The sequence below is a fragment of the Lutjanus erythropterus genome, chromosome 20 (assembly GCF_056507025.1).
Source record: "Lutjanus erythropterus isolate fLutEry1 chromosome 20, fLutEry1.hap2, whole genome shotgun sequence".
In the NCBI taxonomy this organism is placed as follows: domain Eukaryota; kingdom Metazoa; phylum Chordata; class Actinopteri; order Lutjaniformes; family Lutjanidae; genus Lutjanus; species Lutjanus erythropterus.
The window spans coordinates 31,082,957-31,106,839 of NC_139336.1; the positions used below are offsets into that span (position 1 = coordinate 31,082,957).

A 23,883-nucleotide genomic window follows, 5' to 3' on the forward strand; every position below is an offset into this window, starting at 1 on the left:
AACTTTTCTTTGATGTAAAATTAAATTGGATGTTCATAATTAAACACTGACTTTTAAATAACGGAAACAGATGAGATGCAACAGTTTGCACAGATCTTATGTGTCTTGGAATGTGTCCTTTATTTTGCCAACATGAAATTACCCAAACGCAAAGTAAAATACACAGGGCACTTAATTTGGAAAAGGTCCCATGTAGCAGATACGGCATCCTGCTCATATCTTCTCTACTTGACAAAGCTAATTTGCATATAATTAAACACATTTGGAGTTGACTGAATACAAACTATTTGCCTCTAAGGTACTCTGGAGAAATGCAATCAAAAGTGAACTAATTTGTCAAGATGTAAAATGTTATGATTAAGCATGTATTCCCTTGCCTGCAGGACACCGTTCAGACATCCATTTAATAGGAGGATACAGTAAAAGGTTCTAATGACTACACAAAGAAGGTACACAGGAACAATCCCACAGGGCAGGACATGCATGCACACCTGCATGTATAATTTCACTGAGACGTCAGGACCATCAGCTTTTGGAGGAGCAATTATGGATTTCAGCTTCTACAGGACTATGTGTGATTGTTTATGTGTGTAAATGACATGCATCCACATAAGCATTCTGAGTTTGCTTTAGTAAAGATGCACAATAAAAGCAAAACAACAAAATGTGTTCTTCATCTTACCTCGGTCAGCTAACAGCAAAAACAAAGTATTTAAAAGTGCAATATGTAAGAATTTTAGTTTAAAACATTCAAAAATAAAATTGTCAACAGCATTTGAAGAAATATCAATTTTGATGTTATGTCAAAGGCATCTATCTATTAAAGTTAGCATGCTAACCAGCTAGCTTTGGCCCATCTGTTCTTGTAATACCAGTTTGTACTTCGTCAGATGATGGTGAGTCACTGTAGCATCCAGTCTGTCCCCAGTCCAGCAACACTAAGGTGGTTTTCTGGCCAGGTTTGACTCCTGGTACACCAGAGCTGACCCTGCTGTAACCCCCACTCAGGCCTCCAGACGAAGCTAACTAGCTAACGGCAGCTACAATCACCAGCAGCCAGTGATCACTCTGGTGATATGCTGCCCGCTATTTGACTGGAGTGTGCATTCAACAATTCTTACATATGAATACAACAGTTCTTATGTATTGCACCTTTAAGGTTGAGATGCTAATCAAATCACAATTTCATGATAACACCATCGTATGGCACAAAAATTAAGATAAAATAAGATAAGATAGAACGACATAGAATGATATTTTCAAAGTTACAATCTTGCATCCCTGTGTTGATTGTTAAAATATGTCTGATGACTGTAACTCTTGACTGTAGTAGCTTGTAGTAGCTAGTTAAACAATATCAAAGAATCAAGAGTCCTCTGCAGCTCCGTATCTCTCCACCACTAGTTATCACGCTGTCTTCCTATGGCCAAATCTTTCCTCATAACTAACTTATTATTCACATATTTTCCTTCACTCAAAGATCACATTACAGAGGATAAAGACACTCTAACTTCTGTTTTATCATGGCTTTAAAAGGAGTGATCAGAGCGTGTTAGAATCTACAGTGAAAAACATCAGCTCAGGCTGGACTGAGGGCCAAAACTCACAGAAAAAAGTTGTGTTTTATTTAGCCGGTTAAGTGTGAACATACTCTAATAAAAAGACAAAAGGGGGAGAGAGAGAAAGAGAAAGATCGGTTTCTCTCAGGTACCTCTTCTTATAAGTCTCATCACCCACACTTGAGGGTTTATTTTGCTTTCTTTTCAAAGGAAACAGCTGAAGCTTAAAAAACCATAATTAGTTACCACTTACAAAAGGCTCAACCATGTGGGCCAGGGGAATATCCTGCAAGGATCACTGCACAGCTTAAACACTAATACACACTGGAAAAGAAGTAAACCCAGGCAGTTTCTTTACCCTGCATGCTGATCAATATGATGGTCAATAAAGTTTGAGTAAATGGCATTGATTTAAGTGACTTAGCTTGCTGATGAAGCTTTATTTTGTTATTGAACGTATTGAACAATGGTGTGTGTAAACGTGGCAATGCACCTAATTGACAATGAGCACTGGAGACAAAAACAAGGAAAGCAAAATGCACATCATGATGCCCATTGTGTTGCTACAATATGTGCGCACATTCCTGCAGGAAACCACTGTTTGCAAACTCTCTTATCTTATGTCTGAAACAGGGTTTGAATGTTTAAAGCTTGGGCAAAGTTGGTAAAGTTCACCCTAAAGTAGTTCAAATATTGGAAAACATTCAAATACGGGCCAAGTTCTGGGTCATTTACACTTCTGGGTAATCAGGTCCCATCCTCAATCTTTTCAGATGAACCATATGGACAAAAATACACACTGATATACAGGGACACACATGAATACACACACATGCGGGGAGAGAGAGAGAGAGAAAGGGATGAAAGACCGTCGGCTTGTCCCGCTCTCTTCCTCTCTTTCATGTGCTGATGAATTGAAGCCCTGATGTACAACAGGTGTGACATCTCCACACAAGGCTATTTATCCCTTTTAATCACCTTTCAGCTAAACTCTATGAACTGGGTTGGACTGCTTTTAAATTTATGAGCTGAATGGGCCGTCTTTGCTGCTCATCAAAAATGAAAGTAATAAGGAATGAAGAAAAGAAATGAATAATCTGTCAGACTGGTAGCTTTCACAAAAAAAAAAAAAATCTGCAAATAGAGAATCTGACAAGAAAAGAAGAAAGATTTTGAGCAGATTTCCCTCGGTGATGCTTGAAATGACCGAACTGGGCCACAGTGATCTCAGTCACGGCTCCCTCACAGCCGCCCTCTTAATCAGGGCGGTTGAAACTCAGTGAGCACTTTAAAGATCAGTTACAGTACACCCCTGGACCGCCACCGTGCTACATTATGAGTCGGGGTGTAACGGCTTAATCCAACAGTGATGGCATTTCAGTTTGATTTTTTTTTCATTGGACTGAACTCTTTTTGATTTGATCCATTTCGGTGCCTCCAAAACAATAACAGGTCTGCAAATGTCAATTGTCAGAAAGAACTTAAAGCAGGTATAATCAATTTTTAGAAATGGACCAAATTATTATGTGTAGTACTGAATGCTGAATGTAGTACTGAGGCCACAGAGAATTATCATCCAACTCTGCAGTTTCCCTAAGCTCTAGGGAGCGTTTAGCATCTTTCAGCTAATTGGTTTGATATTCTGGCCCCTAAAAGCATTGTTTTGGTCGACTCTCACAGGTCATATCATGCAGCTGCTTTAAATTAAAAAGTTTTAAAGATCCACCCAGCAACAATCAACAGAAAAAGTTAGTATCTAGCTAGTAAACACTGTGGAGCATTTAGCAGAGCCAGGTGGAGACCAATGTGTTGCAACCAACACAGGTCATCATCATGACATGAAGCTGTGTAAAATAATGGCTTTTTAATTTTGCATAAACCCTACAGTGTGTTGATTGTTTTTAAAGGAAACTTGCATTTATTTCTTTTTATTGAGACCAGATTTTACCTATGCGATGAGCCGGTCACAAGATGCCACTGTCTTCTGGTGTGATCAGTGTTTCAAATGATCACAACAAATACAGTTTGTCAGAGCTATGAACACTGTAATTTTGTCAAAGTTAATTAATATATATGAAACGCAGTCACATGAACCTGCTTTTGCTAGCAAATATCACTCTTTTGCATAACTGAACGGAGCCAAGCCAGGCTTAAATTACTCTGAGATGACACTAAAGCAGTGCAACTACTCAAATCCAGCCAGATAAAAGGCAGCATTAAACTCGCCCAAAGAAACGCAAGAGCTAAGTGGAAAATCGAAATGATGGTAATGTGAGCTGCAGGAAAAGTGTGATATGTTACTGATTGAGTGTGTACGCTTGGGAGTGTGTGATGTTCACGGGATATCTGTGATGGGGGGTATGCACAGATATATGCATTCCCATGTGTTCACGTGTTTACTGATTCATCTTTGGCCTCGGTTAAAATTGGACATGCTCCTGGACGTGGGTGTGTGTGTGTGTCCATGTGTCTTACCTGTTCAAAATGCGGAACGTGGGGCTCCCTCCTGTGAAGCTGAAGCTGCTTGTCAATGTTGTCCTTCAGGCACTGACACACGCGGCGCTTCTGGTCTGCTGAATAGGCTTCCAGGCTGAGCAGGCAGTCACACTTCTAGAGACACAGAGAGAGAGAGAGAGGAGAGAGAGAGGAGCAAAGGAGGGGAGGAGGAAAAGAAAGCGGGCAATTAGGCATCTACTGTCAGAGAAGTGAAGAAGAAGAAGTGTCTCCTGATCCTAGAATAGTGAAAGGGTTCAAGATGGGCAGAGAGAACAAATCAGAGGATTACAATAAAGAGTATGAATGTAAAAGGGTTTTTTTTTGTCTTATGGGCCCTCTTTAATGAGACCTTAAGAGTAAAGCCACCACTATGTGTGATGATACGAGAGCAGTGAGTGCTTTCAAATAGGATAATGAATAACAAAAGGGCTTAAAGGAGCGATGCGTAACAATTGTGCGCCCAAAAAATGAGCACCACAGTCCAAGTAGCCAGTTGGAGCCATAGACGGTATATTAAATGGGTTGAAATCCCATTTAATACCATCTATGTTTGAAGCAGGTTGCAACCCCCTGCCTCTTCATCCCCAGACCGGACAAAGCTCAGGCAGGCCACAGGAACGACGGCGAGTCCTACACTGCTGTCAGTTGTCGGTCAATGTAAAGTTATCCTGACAACAAAAGCCCACTAATCCAAAAACACATGCTCAGAAGTTTGAGTTCAGCCACTGCCGGCCTACTGACGGTCAGACCCCATTAACAAACTGCACACTTAAAAGTTATAAACATCGACACCTTATAAAAGCTGATTTCTTACAGCTCATAAACAGACACTTACTCATTTGATGAACAGTTGGCATTAACTCTAATTAACATGAAATGGGAAAACAGAAATAGTTATTCTGGACCAGAATGGCTGAAGCAGTGTTGTTGAAGTGTTTCAACTTACTTACAACCTACTTTCTTTTTTTCTTTTTCATTACAAGTACAATCAGAGGTGTTGCACCATTGTGTGTGTGTGTGTGTGTGTGTGTGTGTGTGTGTGTGTCCAACAGAAAGGAACAAACACAGCATCCACAACTGACACCGGCTCCACTAGTACAGTCATTGTCTGCGCGTGTCGTCTCAGGCTTTTTCTTTTTGCACATTCAGTTGTCATCCGAACTTTGTTTTCATGACACCACAGGCTGCAAAGTGGCGAAGCCCCCTGGGTGGCAAAATGCTAGCATTAGTGAAATTAGATAATGGCCGCTCTCCACTCGAGGCAGAATTTGATATGCTGACAAAAATGGTTACGTGACCGACGGCGAGATGTTACTCCTGAAAGAGAACGAATCGATACACCCCCCTGCTGGGAAAATAACACGAGAATAAATATTTGGCAGCCGGTGGTTAAGTTCTTGGTCAAACAGCTTTTCACTCAAAAAAAGACATTAGTACCCCTCGGCTGGCTCTCCAGGAAATTCAAAATGTGTGTTTGATCCCACTGATGTCCAGATTAAATCTCTAATAGTTTAATGGCCCCATTTGGTTTTTTGGGTCATAATTCCAGCAATGTAATTGTTTGATAAAAGACAGATGTTATCAAAAAAAGAAAAAAACTTTTGATATCATACATGAAACCCATTTATGTCCATTTTGCTCCAAATCCTACACTGGAAACAGCAGACCTCTTACAAAGCTTGAGGAGGAGAGTTACTGGGAGTGTAATAGGATAGGATGTGAACCATTTGTGTCATTTTAAGTCAAGAAATAGAAACTAGAATAGATCTTTTTCACAGCAGCCATTTTTGACATGAAACAGAGTAAACACAGGTGAAACCAGTGATACTGATTCTGTTCCATTCAGGCCAAACAGAGTGAGGCTGCTGCTATTATGCATCATGTTGGCTCACTGGAAAGGCTCTGCTTCAATAAATGTCACAGGATCACTATTTTTCTGGCGTTTAATAATGGCCAGAAAATTGTTTTACCGAACATTATGATGTCACAGTGAAGATGACCTTTAACCTTTTCGTGCCAGATGTAATTTAATTTCCTCCAGGCTTTCCTGAGATATCGCATTCACGAGAATTTTACAGACACGAGGTCGCAGCGACCTTGACCTTTGAATTCTAATCAGTTCATCCTCGACTCCGCGTGGATGTTTGTGCCAAATGTTTTAGAAATTCCTTCAAGACGTTCCAGAGATATTGCGCTCACGAGAAAGTATAAATCTCTTTTCCATTGACACCAGTGTTTACGTCTGCTGCTACAGTCATTCCTAACTGATGGCCATTTAATCAGCTCCCTCACATTCTTCAGATGACTTCATAACCTTGCATATCTTTTACAACATCAACAAAGCGCATTTCTGATACGGCAATCCACGGCTGTAGACCCAATTAAAGGGTCATCTAGTTAAATTTTCTGTTCAAACACAAAACACATGGTTCTCAGGGACATACACACTCACATTTGCTCCTCATCAGTGGTGGCCAAAGTACTCAATCCCAGTACTCGAGTCAAAGTATAGATAGTACTGGTCAAATATTACTCATATTGCTCAGTCAAAATTTTACTTGAGTTAAAGTACTAGAGTACTTTCTTTTAAAAATACTTAAGTATTCAAGAGTACAAATTACAAAGTACATTTTCTATCAATACATTGCTGTATTGTTTTCATGATGCATTTACAGAACCTTGTAACTCTCTGAACCCACCTAATGATGCACTGACCTGCTTGTAGAACCGCTCTGCTACACAAAGTCTATAGAAACACCTATAAAAACTTCAACATAGAAATGCAACCAAAAACAAAAAGAACAGCTGTTGTCATTTTCTGATGTAAATGTATTAAAATCACACATAAAATTAGATTGAAGCCGACTGTTAGGAGTTCTCCAAGTCTTTTCACCCTGATAAAAACAATCCAAGCCTACCTGCAATTATTTCTCTTTTTCTTATTATAATAAGATCTTGAGATTTAATTTTGTCTCTCTCCTGCTGTCGCCGTCTGAGTTTTGTTTGAATGAAAGAGGGAGAGCTTGCTTGCGCCTGGATGACGTATTTCTGCTTTTACATCAATCCCAGTTGAGAGAGAGTACTGTGATTGGTTTCCTTCTGTGAGGAACGCAGCGTGTGGCCAATCACATTTTAGAAAAGAAAAAAAAACAGCAACGGGTACCTTCAGAGCTCTGCTTAGCCTAAAAGTAACGAGTAACAACAACCTTCCTAGAAACGTAGTGGAGTGAAAAAAAAAACAAATACTCAAATTAAGTACAGATACTCAAAAAATGTACTTAAGTACAGTACTCAAGTAAATGTACTTACTTACTTACTGTCCATTTCGTCTGTTATATCACTGAGGTATATTCAGTTTTATTTTCTGATTAAAATCCAACATGAAAGAACCTATTGTGCCCCGATACAAGTTTTTCTTCTATGTCCCCTCTTTCCAATTTAATTATTTCCATCTACCTCGGTTGGTCTGCTTGCAGCGGTGTCAGGGAAAAACATTTGTGTCCTGACATTTTTGGGCACGAGTCAGGCTATAAATAGGATTTTTCCATTTTGTGCAAGTCTTCAGAGATTGACTGGAGTCCTCTGGGCTTTTCTTGACGCTCACTGCCCTGGTCAGTGGTGAATCATGATGCTAGTTTATCTGCCTGTTTCCTGGCTGCACAGGCTTTTTGCATGACCTGGTAGCTATCTCGTGGACTATCTGTCTCTTTCAATGTCAGTCAGTGTCTTGGTGAAGATGGGGTTGCTGCTGTTGTCGGGACTATTGGCACAAAGTGTTTAAGGCCTTGTCATTGTTAGTGATGCTAATGCAGGGTAAAAGGCGTTTAAAGCCTGGATTAATGGTAGTAATGTCAATATTGCTTTGCCTTGATTTAGTGTAAAATGTCCTACATACATGTTACAGTTGAGTGTTAATGTAAACTGTTAAATATTAAGGAGGAGTGGAGCATAATGTTGATAAAGCTTCCAGAAAAAAACAAGGAACAGAGGCAAAGAGAAAAGACACATGAGGTACAGTAAGAGACAGAAAAAAACAAATCTTCAAATCAAAAGATAAGATGTAAAGAGATGAATACAAGACAGAGAAGCAGGCTAACTAGCAAAAGCATTTATGAAATTGAGCCTGACTGTTTCCAATTGGACCACGACATGATGAAATAGGGGCTTTTTCAGAGCGGACGGAAATCAATGTTGATGTTCTTTGATATCCATCATTTGGACTAAATCTGAGTCTATAAGGGTGCAGCAGGGGCCATAATACACGGAACGCATGCACACACACGCACACACACCGACATCAATGTAAACAACTGGCCCCCGAGCAGACCTTAATAATACTGATGTTGCTGAAAATAATTCAATCTAAGGTTGTTGTTTTTTTTGGAGTTGTTGCGTAAAGGATTACATGGTATTCTGCAGGTGAGGAGAGGTCAGCAAAAACTCTTCAGGACCTGGTGGGTAAAGTGGAGGTCGCTCGGTCATCAAGCTGGAAATGAGTGTTTCTTGGTGCCTGAGTTTATTTTTTGAGACCATTATTTATACTTGAAATGTAAAATGTGAGGCTCTATGTATGGCAATGGTGGTCGGTACACCACTGAAATGTTTCAACAGATATTTGATGGACTGCTGTAACTTTTTGTATAGGCATTAATGTTCCCCGGTGGATGAATCCACTTTTCCAAGCTGACCTCATTAGCAAAACGACCATATAGATCGTCTTTACAAGCAGCTCTTTATGGCTAATATTTAAGTTTGTCATTAGGCCACAGTATTTATGACGGGAGCAAAGGTGACGAAGTATAAAGAGCAACAAAGTCTGCATAGCGATGAGTTCGGGGTGGATGAATGGATCAAACACATCCACACCTTCACCCAAGAGACCACTGTTTGTGTCCCACTGACTTATTTTAACATATGTATGTAATTAACATGCTTAATTTAACTCAAGCCATGATCTTAGCCAAGATCTAGCCAAGTAGTTTTGATGTCTAAACCTAACCAAACTGTTTCACACTGTTAACCATGTGACAAAGAGGGTCAATGGGTTCTGAGTTTGCTGCACGCCTAAAGCTGAAAATATTCAAGCTGCAAGAAAAACCTTCATCAACACAGATTTTGGTCTGTTGTCTAACCAGATGGAAACAGGGGGAGGCCTACTTTGTTCTTATTTATGTAAACTTTGTAGTGGTTTATATTTTTGTTTGTGTATTTCTTCAGCAGAGGACATCAAAAATATCACATCAAGACTTGGATTATGCAGAGTTGTTCCTCTTTACTTAGCTAATGGTTTTAACTTGCTGACTAATTGACATCACTTGATTTCATGGTTGCCTGGAGACAGCAAAGCGACACTTCTTATGCATGCACCAAATTAAGATGGAGCAGTGTGGAGCCTGAATTTGTCCAAAATGACACGTGGTCACACCCCAAGCCAACTAACGTTCAATCATGTAATGCTAATGAGACCTGTTAATGCCAGAAATGTAACACCGCGTGCAACCCCAACACCTCCCAACAGAGACTCACACTCACAAACATTTGCCACTGATACATTTTGAGTTTCCGCAGAACTGATGTGATGCTCTCATTTTTAATAAGCGTCAGATATCTCTGTCTCCTCTTGCCTTAGTTAATAATTATTTGGGATGAGTAATACTGTAAAAACTAATGCAAATGCTCAGGCTTCCAAGAAAACATTGCCTCATATGGCCAGGTTTTTTCCAGGCAACTCCCCACTGTCCCACATTAGAGAAAACACATCTGCGATGGAGTGGTTCGCGGTCCCAGAGGCATGCATGCACCTGCATCCACACACACACTCGCCTGGCTTTAAAATCTGTGCACAGTACCAGCGTAAACTCTTACTACACAGTCTAACTGTAGCTGCATATTTACAGCGCATAACGATTCGAAAATAAAATACACAACAGAAACCAGCTGGGACTTTCTGCTCTGTGAGTCATGGCGATGCACTGGTCTCAAGAGCTGCATGAGGGCTTACATCCTAATCTGTCAAAGAGAGGAAGAGTGTATGTTTACACAGACTTGGTGTGTAAATATGAGGCGCTGCATACTATACTATAAACCACTTACTGCACATTTTGTCTTTTCTAAAGAAAGAAGAATGGGAAATACCAGATAATGACAGATGTAGAATAACATAGAGGTCATTATTATTAGGAGTAATGCAGCATACACAGTGGTTCATTTCCTTTTACATCATATATTCAAAATTAACTGCTAGGGGACTGCTAATGATGATTTATTTGTCCCCAGCTATTAATTCAAGCAATCCATTTCAATTTCTCCTGCTATTTTTGTTTAGCGTTATTACACATTCATACGATGCACTGTATAACTGTGAATCATCACATCTTTCTGAGATGGTTTTCCTGACAATGACTTTCACATCATTGCATTTCATCAGTTAAAACAATCAGTCACACCAGCAAATGAGTAAACTGTTGACAGCTGCTCGCAGACCACATGTTTTCGGCAGGAGTCTTGTGGAGCCAGCTGGAGCTTTCTATAATGTTGGCACTGCAATCTATTTCACAGAAACAGCTGTCTGTTAGTTTGAACCAGATTTAAGTGCTACTTCACTTTTGCGATGCTCACAGGATGTTGGGGTTTGCTCGGGGTCAAAATATAAATCCCAGGGAATTTAAAAGAGCCATATGTGAGAACTGCAGTCCAAATAGTGAGCTGGACCCATAGATGTTACATCAAATAGGTTGAATCCTGGATATTTAATATACAATCAGTGGTTGAAGTGAGTTTTGTTTTCAGCTCCAGGCAGGCAGGTTGCCTACAGGACACTGAACACACATCAGAATCAAAGTACACAGGAATTTGACTTGGTGATGCACAGTAGGACGAGAAGATAAAAAGTTTAAAGGGACTAACTTCAAGGGTTAAGGAGTTAAAGTTAAATACATGAGCACAAGATGAGTGCAACATTATACTTGAACAACGACAAGCAATAACAAGTCCTAAAAGTTGATCAGCTTGTCTCGATTTAAAGCCTGTTATCCCAAAAGCAAAAACCCACTGCTCCAAAAATAGATACTCTGGAGTTTGAGTTCAGTGACTGCCTGTCTTACTGCCTGCCAGACTCTATTAACATATTGCCCAGTTTGACTGTTACAAACACCTACTCCTTTTATGGGATTACTAATGATTTCTTAGAACTCATGAACAGACACCTACTCATTCGGCAAACATTTGGCATTAATTTTAACTCCACTGAATGTGAAATGGGCCAATAAAAATAGGCACGGACCGGGATGGAAATTTCAACGGAGAACATAGAGGCTGCAGCATCGGTATTTCAGTTTTGCACATTTCCCCGCTCTCTGATGACATATCATCATCATTTTCTGATTTAGCACAGAAAATATTTTACATATTTCGCATTTAAAATCACGATTCAGATGAATAAAATGACATCATATTCATTTTGGGCCTTAGACGTTGGAACTGTTTTGAGTTCAAAGGGAGTTAACTGGAATCTCCCTCAATCTGTGGAGGCAGGTCTTTGAGGATTTTCATGTTAAGGTCATATTGCTTCTTGGCATTATACAGCATCCGGTCAGTGACCCAGGCTGCAGCTCCAGAAATAATAAGTTACCCTTTTCCAAGACAAATTGCAATTTGTCAATTTCAACAGCAGAGTCAGGTGATAAATTAAACCCTTATTATTTGAATAATAGAGTGGCTGTTTGTCATATTCATACAATTATTACCCAAAGAAGTGTATTAGCTAAAATATGATGATTCCCTCAGTCTAGCCCCTACTAGTTCACCCCCCTCCCTTATAAATCCAACTGTCTATGAGATAAACATGAGAGCTAATGAAACAAAATTCAATGAATGGCCACTGGCCTGCCATAGAGTGGCTAAAAATACAGGCAGCATTTCCCCTTAATCAGATTGATTAAAGTGCTCCCTGGTTGAGGCCCTCCCCCTGAGCCATCTGGCAGATGAGTTTTCAGTGTGTCACTGGACTGCTGTCAGCACGGCTCACCTAAGCTGCCTCAGTACACGTATTTTTAGTGACGGCTAATGTTCATTGCTTCTGAATGGACACACATCCAGGTGGCATTTTTTTCTCACACTGCCTGGTAATAATGATCTAATAATGATCTGTGGCAAAGATCACGCATCACATATTATGACTGTTTGACACGTGCAATTATGAGACGACATATAACACTCTAACATATATATATAATAAATATGATGCAGCTAGCAGCTGATTAGCTTAGATTAGTGCAATGACATGAAGCAGACGCCTTATTTGTTTTCCCCAAGACTGTGCTCTGACTGGCGACTACTATTCTGCTGTGATTGGCTAGTATGGGCTGCCTGGTGCCAGCGATGTCCCGCCAGTTCCGCCTAACTGTGCTGTGTGTGAGCATGTGTGTAAATCTTAGCAGTTGGGAGGAGATTAGAAAGAGGGTTGTGATGGATGAAGAGGTCAAACCAGGAGTCTGGGGTTTGTGTCCTGTGTTTAGCGAGCTAAATGTCACCATGGACTTCTTTTTTCAGTTTTCTGTCGCAGCTTGTTACATTTAGGCGCCAAAACTACTTTGTTAAGTTTAGGCAAGAAAACTACTTGTTTAGGTTTAGGGAAAGAATGTAGTTTAGGTTAAAACAGACCTCTCACAATGTACAAACTACGTCAACAAGTCATAGCCAATCACAGCACATAGGTAGTAGCCAATCAGAGCACAGTAGGGTGGGACCAGTCAGAACAGTTTTGGGGAGGAAAATGACACAAAGCAGATACATGAAATATTTCTTGAACAGAACTAAGGAAATAAAGAGTTTTTTAGGAACAGGGGGTTCTTCGAGTCTTATCATCACCATGAGGTTCAATGTTGATGTTTTTTTTTCACTTGCACAGTCAGGCAAGTGGGTCAGAAATCTACCTGCTCTAAGTTAGGTTTTACTTGCCCCTATACAAAATATTTTATTCATTAGTGGATATCAACACGACTAAAGTAAATTGTCAAGTTTAATATTCTGATGCTATGTCTATAAAATGCCAGAATATAGTGTAAAATGTTCATCCCTGTATGTTTGTGTGTGTATGTCCTGATTTATCAGTCTAAAAATCAAGATATGCAGTTTAATAAAATAATAAATGGAGAAAAGCAGGGATTCTCCATATTTGAGAGGCTGGAAACATGCATGAAAAATTTCTTAAACCATTAATCAATTATTTAAAAAAATAGTTTAATAGTTTAATTGTTTTACTAGCTTGGCATAGCATTGTTATTCCCCAGGCAATCCTTAATTGAGCCGTGAGGTTGCTTGGCAACCAGTGGAGACCAGGAAGTCAACGCCCCACCCAGGAATATAACTTGTCACAAAGCAACATGCATGTTTGTATGAATAAAACAAACAATATTCAACATGTGAATAAACTTTTTTTATTTGTATTGGACAGAGCCAGGCTAGCTGCTTCCCCCTGTTTCCAGTCTTTATGCTAAGCTAAGCTAACTGGCTGCTGCATGTAGTTTCATATTTAGCTTATAGATATGACAGTGGAATCAATCCGTTCAGCTCTCAGCAAGAAAGTGAATATGTGCATTAACTATTTCTTTGTCATGGAAAACCAACCCTCCTGATTTTCCCAGGAATTTTTCATTTCCTCTAGAGCCACAATTCTCCAGTATTTCTCCTGATTTATGATGAATTTTCACACTTTTTTCCCCCTTTTTCTGGCACATCATGTTTAAGTCTCTTGGGTTGGACTGAAATGACTGACTGTCTGAAATTTATTCAGATACACATGAGAGTGTTTTGAATGCACACATGGGAAGCAGATGTGCCTCACTTTTAAAAGTTAATCGCAAACAAACAGTTAAAATATGCACGGAGGGAGAGAGAGCCGACGACAAACACACAGAGGAAAAGCACTAAAATGAGAATACATATCCTCAGTATGGCAATGGTAATCTATATAGGGGAGTAAAACAGGTCTAAATGTAGATATAATGCCTCCAACTGCACTTGCTATTACAGGATTATGATAATGATAGTGAGAACACTTTGGCGAATGTGTTGTTTTTGAAATATTGTAAATCTCTAAAATAGCATTAAGGACACAGTACCAAGACCGGTGGAGTGAAAATGTATAGTGCCTCATACACCAACTGCTCCAGCCAAGCTCCTCAGAGATTAAAGGGTTTTTTTTCCACAGCAAGTCCCTATACACCATAACACTAAGCAGCGTCATAACCTATTAGTCATAGCTCATACACGGGTGCTGAACATGCAATCTCGACAGTCACAAGTGAGTTGGTTACAACTACCAGCACGTCATCCTCCTGTTATCCTATAGCTCCACATAATCAAGAGCTAACAAGTACAGCCATCGCTCTCACGCCTAAACCCTTTAGACAAAACCTTCATCTTCTCTGCAGTGGGCTATAAGGTTTCACTTCTAAGTACTGAAGCTTTGTAACTGTAGCATTTAATGGGTTTATGGCTCCCAATTAAATGACACATAAACAAGAGCTGATGATGCTTAACTTGGCACAGTACATCTTCACTAATGTCACTGGACGTCAAAGCCACTTATGCTCTATTTCCTTGTGTTTTATGTGTTATATCCTCTTTTTTCCCCCCCTCCCTCTAACCTTATAGCTGTGTCAGTGTTAGAAAGGCTCTGGGGATGTTTGGGCCACCATTTTGGTCCAGACTGAAACTGGAAAACGTAGTTCAAGGGTTCATGATCATAAGGATGACCAAGGATGAGAAACGTGGGTCCTTGAGTGTGGTGTCAGGGATCCCAGCAAAAAGAGGAACAGAATATTTCTTTTAAGACATTAAAAAAAAAAGTCTTATAAGTCAAACAATACATATGAATCTATAAAGCCTAGATGTTGTATTGTAATGACTCTGGCAGTCCCCTGCCTTTTCCTGTAGCGCCGCCAGCAGGTTCAAGTTTTATACACTGAAATATGTCAATATCTACAAGGATTTGCACAGACATTGATGGTTCCTATAGGATGAATCCCACTGACTTTGGTAATCCTCTGACTTTTCCATCACGAGTGCACCTGGTGGCACGGTGGCACCAAGCGTGAGTCTCACATTTGTGATTTTGCATGAGATATCTTGACAGCTATTGTATCAACTGCCATGAAATTTGATACAGATATTAATATCCCCCTCAGGATGAATTGCTATGATGTTGGCGATCCTCCAACTTTTCATTTGTCAAATACGTTTTCAGATTTCCATCACTTACACTAATATTTAGCAAATGTTAGCTTGCTGAATCACAGTAAGATGGTGACCATGGAAAACACTCTACCTGCTAAACATCAGCATGATCACACGTCACTGAGAGCATGGCAACATGCCAGTGTAACTCAAAGCACCACTGAAAAGCATCATAGAGCTGCCAGCATGGAGAAGATTAAGGGACTTTCCAGGCCAAATGCAAATAATTTGTGCAAATTTGTGCACTTCAGTTTCAAAAATTAAGCCCATCTATTTCTATGAGCTTATCAAAACCAAGTCGGAAACTTTCACTTTCCCCACAGCTGTTTGGATTTCTGCAAATTTCGGATGCCAATAAAGACAAGCCAACTGCATGCACCCATGATTCCATACACTTTTCATACTACAAGATGGATATTGATCGATTGATCCATTTGGTCTCGCAGCACAGTGCCTTGTTTGCCAAACAAAATAAAGAATAAATGGACGGGACACAAAGACAAAATCTGGGAGCAGTTGAACTGGCCTGTGACAGCAAGTGGCCAACAAAAACACGTTAAGCACACGTTGTAACACATAAAGACCCGTTCGTCATCAAGTGCATTAGATAAAGTCATGCTATAATCATTAGATACAGGGTGTGTCAGAAATTACATATAGTTATTCTAAAAATAATAGTACATACCCATGGAGTAATTGCTAATAGCTCGCCAAATACTGGTATTCTAAAGCTAGCAGCACATCTTTAGCTTTTGATGTGATGTGCATGTCTTGGTTTGCTTTACTGTTTAGTGGAAGACGTCCAGAAAAGGTGAAGACACCTCCAGGATACCTGCTAGGAGGTTCTTTCGCCACAGGAATTTTTATTATTTCAGTTGTTTCCTTTTGTGAAACCAGAGACTACATCTGATTACATCAGCATGTCTGGTGAGGTCAGGGTTGGGTGATGCAGTCTGGTTCCCATGCATGACTGTCTCATGACTGTACTGAAGGATGACTGAAAAGTCTATATATACACCAACGGTCAGGTGGTGTGTGCATCTACAATGAAGATGGACAAAACGTGTGCAATCTGCAATCTAATACAAAACACAGTTCAGATGTGGTCGGAGTTGATCTGGTTCCTGTAATGCTCCACGGTAAAGGTTCTGGCTTCATGCTGGACATTATCTGCTCTCAAAGGTAACAACTGAGGGAGGAAGTACTGTAAACTGTCATTACATTGAACACAATCCAAACAAACGCATGTTTTGTATTCCACATTTCACAAAAAAAAGGAAGCACAGAATGTAATTTCCCCTCAACTTGGTGGGTTTTCTGCACTCTTTCATCTATTTCTAGTTAGCTTCTCTGGTTTCCAGCTCAGACTTCTTCTGTGGTTCGCAGAACACTCAGAAGCCGTAGGCCCTTCCTATAGCCTCCGGGGAGGATGATAAGCACATGACAGTGCTCGGGGAAGTTTTCTGAAGTCATGCACTGTTTGCCTCTTTTTTTAGCAACGGGATTTTTGCGTATTTTCTTTCGTCACAATCATTACTCGGTCAGGGAGTTCACTGATCATTTGCCTTTTTTAGTCTGTCCACATGACTCTATCAGTTGTGCTTTAATTGTGTAAGCATGAATGCACTATTTCAAGCCTTAGATAAGATCAGCATCCAGGTAAAGACATATAGTAGTTTTTTAACATTCACTTAGTGAATTTGACAGTTGGGATTTGTACGATAAATACAAATACAATTGTTGTGAAAACCTTTTATTGTTTTATCACTGTTAGTCCACACATACCAATGAAAATAACAGATCAGCTGGAGCTACTGTTGACAGCTAATCTCGAATGCTGCTGGGCCGATAAGCCTGATATTTTTGTGCACATTCCTGACTGCCTGCCAAAGGGCCTCTGTGATTAACAATATTTGAAAAACCTTTTTTAACACAAGAGATGTCATGTTTTCGGTTCATCCGTCCACTATATTCTTGTGAACATAATATCTCAAGAACACATTGAGGGATTTCTTTCAAACGTGGCACAAATGTCTACTTGGGCTCAAAGATTAACTGATCAGATTTGGTGGTCAAAGATCAAGGTCACTGTGTTCTCGTTTCCATCTTATTCTTACGAAACGATATCTAAGAACACAAACGTCCACTAGTAGACTACTCTAACAGTAAGAAAACACTCAGACTTAAGTCTGACACTATCTGGAACAGTATGTATTAAGAGCCATTTGAAGCTGTTAATCACACTCTACAAATCGCCAAATTGTATTTTGAATGCTTCTGAAATGTGTGCCACTTTGTGCTGTGCAACAGAAACATTACAAATTAACCTACAAAACATGAGAACTCCCTAAATGCTTCACCTTTTCAGACCGAAGAGGATCACAGTGTCTGCGGGTAAACAGCCCGGAGCTGATGTTAGCTGCCAGCCTGCTACACAGTGTCGCTAACGTTAGCAGCAGCTGCTCTGCTTGCAGGTTAATGTCCGTGTCTGTGCTGAATGTGGTCACATGTTGCTCCGGTCGAGTGATTATATACAAGTTTATTCTGTCACAGTCTACATTCAACGTTATTTACATTTTCAAATTAAAACACTGCAAAGCCACGTTGGTGTTATGAGCTGACATCTGTCCAACTTTGCTGATAAAAACATCTGGGGTTGCCCGGGCCATCGAGGCTTACGTGCTTACAGCATATGGCGAGAGGGGCTGCTGTCTGATGGGCCTGCAGCCCCGACTAGAGGCAGGCGGTGGCATAACACCTTAAAGACAACAGTTAATTGGCATTGTGCATGACTAAATATTGATAAACTGACTAGTATTTCTGGTACCGACTAGCGAGGGTGGTGACATTTATTCCTGTTATCGACTAATCGCGCACATCCCTAATCTCTACAGCCGATACCACCGAAACTCAACTCACACCAAAACTATCTAGATGAATAAATAGCACTACAGGCCAGAGGAATAACATGTATTTTTCATTTTGTGATGAACTGTCCCTTTGAGGATGAACTGATCAGATTTTGGTGGTTAAAGATCAAGGTCACTGTGACATCATAATGTTCTGCAAAAACACTGTACTCCTCTGTAAAAATAGTCTCTAAGTATGACTCTGTTCTCAAGGACCTTTCATGGCTGCGGAGATCTGCAAGGTTTACCTACTGGGAGTGTTTGCTGAACTAACTGGTTACATGTAATTAAATTACAAAGTAAAATTAATTGTAATTTGTTGCATTTACTCTGAAAAAAATATGTGATTTAGGCGGCTACATCTAAATGTTCTTTTCAGGTTGCCTGGCAGGGATCTGTTCTCTACTGAGTGAATAATTGAGAAACTGATTGCCATTTTCTCCGCGACTCTTGGAGCAGGGAGATAAATCACAGTTCAGTACAGCACAGGCGAATACTTTCATCACTGAAGCCAATGTTGCTGGGTAAGTTGTTGGTGGTCGTAGATCTCAGTGCAATCATATCGCCGAGATGGAGGTCTTTAACTGATTATATTTAGATGTATTGCCACTGTCACTGCGGTCCTGCCAATCTGTGCTGGCATATTAAATCACAGAAAAAGCAAAGTCCACTTTAAGTTGTGGCTTAAATTGAAAGAAGAGGGTACATCTCAGTTCAATCAGACCCCCGAGAGGCTGGTCAGGCTCTGCCATGTTATGGATGGCGACCATAAAGTAGGTATTTTGCTGACATGAGCCCCTGGGTGCATATCATTCAGAGCCTGACTTCAGACTGCATGCGACAGCCTGTATGTCATGAAGTCAATGATGTGCCTGAAGGAAGGGAAAAATACACACATACAGAGAGGCATGAAAAGGCACAAAGCACTGTTCATATAGCAAACAAGCAGCTATATGTGTACATCCATGCTTACGATGTCGTCTCAGACCTGGAAAAAGCGCCAACATGGAGTCTTCGCTTGAAGCAATCAAATCAAAATTGCACCATTATTTACTGTGTCCACACAAACGTCACAAAAACGTCACCCAACGCATAATAAACCAAAAATACTCTGACCTTTTATGGTGCAGACCTCTTGCAAAAAAAAAAAAAAAAAAAAAAAGACTACTTGTATGCACAACAGTGTGCTTTGTTAGGCTGATCACAGAGATCCCTTGCTGTTCCACGGCCTACACGCAAGTCATCACACTGTGATTTCACCTAGTTTGGCAGTTATCTCTCTGCATTTGGTGCCTCTTATCTCATGTCTTCTCAACCACCATATTCTCCTCGCTGTTCCAAGTGAACAAAACATGATTCATATTTCAAAACCAATAACTGCAAAATCCAAGTGAAATATGATTCACGTCTCAAGAGAGGAACTGTTTGCAAAAACTGACCAATGAAAAAGTACAAATCTGGTTAGTAATAGAACTGTATGCGGACTACGTTAAGATGAGGTAAGTCGGTTTAGTCATTGTTACTTCATACTGTGTTTTTGGTAAATATTATTCATTATTTCTTCGAAATTACAAATGACTGCATTGTGCTAATTAGATACTAATGGCTACACTGGCAGTATAGAGGAAATAGTGGTGAAGGAGTGACAATGCACTTAATGGAATTATCAGCTTTTAGTTGTGGAGACTTCATACAATCAACACCCATTAGCAGAATAACATAATGACAGTAATACAGCAAGTTTTGGTACAGTCCAACACCAGGAACAGTAAAGTGTAACATAAGATGTGATGGAACCGTCATACTGTGAACAGGTGTCCCATTTTATCCCTCGTCCCACATATTAAGACGATGTCCTGCATTTTGAGTGGCTCTAGTTTAGAGCTGGAACGATCAGTTGATTAATCATCAACTGTTAAATCGATCATTCCAAGTCAGTTTTTCATAAAAAGTATCCAAAGTCTCTGATTTCAGCTTCTCAGATGTGAATATTTTCAGGTTTCTTTAGTCCTCTGTGACAGGGAAATGAATATCTCTGGGTTGTGGACGAGACATTCTGAGGACATCACCTTGGGCTCTGGGAAACTGTGACATTTTTCTCCATTTTCTGACATTTTATAGACAACTAATCGATTAATTGAGAAAATGATCAATCGATTAATCGGTTGCCGTCCTGCTCTAGTTTTAAAAACTCAAAACACTGCATGACATGTGCTTTTCTGCAAGTAAAGTCTGTCTTTTAATGAATGACTGTGAAGAAAGCATCACAGGGCCAAACTGTGCACATGTGGGTCAAGTGCAGGTTGACCTGACACCTTCTTTGCTGCGTACGCTGCGCCCAAAACGGCGAAACTTGCGGGTCACTAAAAAGTCTCAAGTTATGCGGATTTAAGAAACTACCGCAAAGAAAAGCAAATGCAGCTACAACAAAGACTTGTAACCGGATGAAGCCAGAGGAAGGCGATTCCCAAAGACGCTTTAGAGAAATTTTCACACAGGGGAACGCAAAGTGAAGTGACACAGAACATGTGAGTCTCACAAGAGATGTGTGGCTCAAAAAGAGGCGTGTTGATATATGGATGCATTCCTACTAAAAATCCCCAAATAACTCCTAGACAGATAAGATAACAGCAGCTGGAATAACTAGCATGCAGCACTCCCACTGTATTTACTCAGCCTCAAATCAAACATATTTATCAAATCCTTCACATGCTAAAGGCCTAACAGATTACCTGTAGAGTCTAGTGTGTGCTACTGAATAAACCAGAGGGCAAAGCATGGAGACGTTACGAGCAATGAGGAAGAGAAGAAATGTTCTACATAGTAGAAAAGTGCTACATAGCTCCCTCAAAAGTTACATCATCAAACACATATGGATGTTCTGCTGGAGCCTTCACAAACAATTCTATAATTTAATTTAACATTTAAGTCAGAAAGAGTAGCATTAAACCAATAGTTTTCTTCTTTTTTGCACATTTCCCATGCTTGCAGTTTTTTTCTGCCTAACTTCAACTACTGCTCCTCCAAAATGTATTTCTCTACACCTGTGAATGCACCCTGAGCAGAACCATCAATCAATCAGAGGCACTTACGTCTCCAGAATCAGACAGCAGATGCCGTTGAAGAGAGCTCGCCTCCCTGATGAACCTTTTCTTAGGCCCGACTCGGTCGGCCAAGTTGCCCATGACGACTCTGTGGTGACCCAGATGCACTCCGCCGGTCAGTAATCTCAAACAGCGTCTCTCCTCGCCGTCTGTGTTTTCCGCGTTTACCTACACAACGCTCTCTTACCTCCTCTCTCCCTGCGTCACTGACACACTTAACACACATACGACACACACTTGACTTTCCTTAAATCTGGGTTAGATCAGTTCCGTTTTGAGCAAGCGCTAAAATAGGATGACCTCCAAGTGATGGAGGAGAAGGGCAGCGGCAGACAAAAGGAGGAGAGCGGACTGTGACAGCGTGAGACGGAGGAGAAGACGGAAACTGTTTGGTGGCTCATAACTTCAAGAGATGAGAAACGAGGAGATGTTTTCTCACTTCTGTAGAATGAAATCGCTACTTCAACTCAATCCACGCCAACGTCTTTTACATAACTCAAGGAAAATGACACAGTGGATAGCAGAAGACCCCAAATAAACTGACAGGGACGAGACATGGTTTTGAGACACTCATACTGTCTTGCAGTTGATGGTGTAGGAGATAAAATGCTCCTCTATGATGAGGAGATCTAGCGGAGAGGTCTGTGGCGTGATGAGTGAGTCATCTGGGAGAAGCTGTGTGAGGTGATGTGTAGGAGCTACATATGTTGCTGTGTGGTCTCTGGTGAATCAGTGCAAATTTGTTCTGTTGATTGTTTGTTGTTACACTATATGTGGTTTCCCTGCTTGTATTTATTAAACTACCACATATTACGTTATTTGTAATAGTATATGTAACAGTAATACAGTGTAATTGGTACTTTAAGGCATGAAACACAAGTCATTATTGACACAGAATGTTCAGGACTGTCAAAATTAAATGAAAATGTTACGTCCACTTGACTCAAACACTCATCCCTTGTAAGGCTGACATAATTTTTCATGTTTAGTCAATTAGTTTCCAGTAGTCAATTTCTTGTTCAATAAAACAAATAATTTGTCTTAACACCTAACAGAACATAAATTATTACAACACTGTGAAAACCAAAAGTGTCAAGTCAGCTTACTTCAAGAGATTTTTGAGTTCAACTCAAACTTTTAAGATCTGAAAAAGTTTTACCAACTAATAACCTTTTATGATTTGTGGCACTTCTTTGATGTCATTGTAATGCGCCACAACTTGCAAATATACAGTTCTCTGTAAAATGCTGCTTAGTCTTGACACTTGGAAGTATGACAATTATTATTTATACATGAGCCAGAATGTGCAAATAAACTCAACTAAACTAATTGTTGTTTATGGTGATATTGTACAAGAGCATATGTGCCAAAAAGCTAACAAGCAATCACAGCGAAGATAAACTAGTATGGAATCACACCGGTTTGTTCAGTTTTCATTAGATGGGATCAAAGTCTTCCAGGCAAATGCAACATTTAACTAAAAACATGCAGTGTGAGCAATAAGATGGCGTCCTAAATTTCTCTCTCTTTCTCTGTTTGCGTGTTTATGTGTGTGACCTTTGTTCAGACAGCCCAGAAAGAGCAATTCAATTAAAGTCTATCACATAAGACACATCTCCCGTTTGCGTAAACACACACACACACACAGCAGCAGCAGCAGCAGCAGTGAGGGTCAGGGTCGCTCAGACACTTCAAACGTGTCTTCATGTCCTCTGATCAGCTGGAGTTCAATCATCCTGCCATTCAAGACCTCTGTAGACGTTCTCCACCAGTCTCTTTTGATATATTTTCCCCGCTCCTTCTCTTCTTTCATCCCCCCCGCTCTGTCCACCTCGCATGTTCTTCCACATCACACACCGGTGCGCCCGACCAGCAGGACCAGAAGGTCAATCACTGTGTAAGGACCGCTGTCCTCACTGCTTAAGGACTCTGCCATCATCACTTAAAGATAAATGAGTGCCACTGCAATTTGGCAGCTGCTCGTGCTAAATGTGAGCCTGAATCACAGAGAGAAGAGAAGAGAGAGCCCTCACTGATTATTTGATTATTTATCTGCATATATTTTTTAAGATTGCTAACATGCATTGGTCAAAACTCTTCACGCAGCCAACAAAACAGAAGTTTATGTAACCAAACCGTGAATCATTTTGCATTGCTTTTAAACAAAATGCATTCAATGACCACATTTTCCATAATTAACTCTAATCTTATTCATACTTCACCATCTGTCAAACACTATGCATTTGCAACTGCAGCACATTTTTCAAATGCCAACACATTCGAAACAGAAGGATGGACCTTTTGAATTATATGCAAAATCACATTTCTTTTCTTATTTAGAATGCAGTGAAATAATAATGATTCCAAACACGGGCGTCTTGTTTTTAGTCACTTTACCAAACAGACAAAAGGGTACGATACGCAGTGCTGCTCAGTGTGAGTGATTATGCTGTGCATGTTGATTTTTTGGTATTCAGTTCAGTATTACAGCCCTGAAATTTCAGGAATTTGTTTTTTGATTCAACTGGCTGCAAGTGGCTGCCTTTCTGGTTACTATTCTCAAGTACAGTCAATAAG

At 40.2% G+C, this 23,883-nt stretch overlaps 1 protein-coding gene across 1 annotated transcript in view; it reads right to left on the reverse strand.

Annotated features, from left to right (window-relative positions):
- The window catches only part of rgs3a (regulator of G protein signaling 3a), a 179,679-nt gene that overhangs the window by 76,077 nt on the left and 79,719 nt on the right, over nt 1-23,883 (reverse strand). The window contains exon 13 of the mRNA XM_084746463.1: nt 4,035-4,169. Coding sequence (XP_084602589.1) covers nt 4,035-4,169 — 135 coding nt within the window. The remainder of the gene's footprint in view (nt 1-4,034; nt 4,170-23,883) is intronic.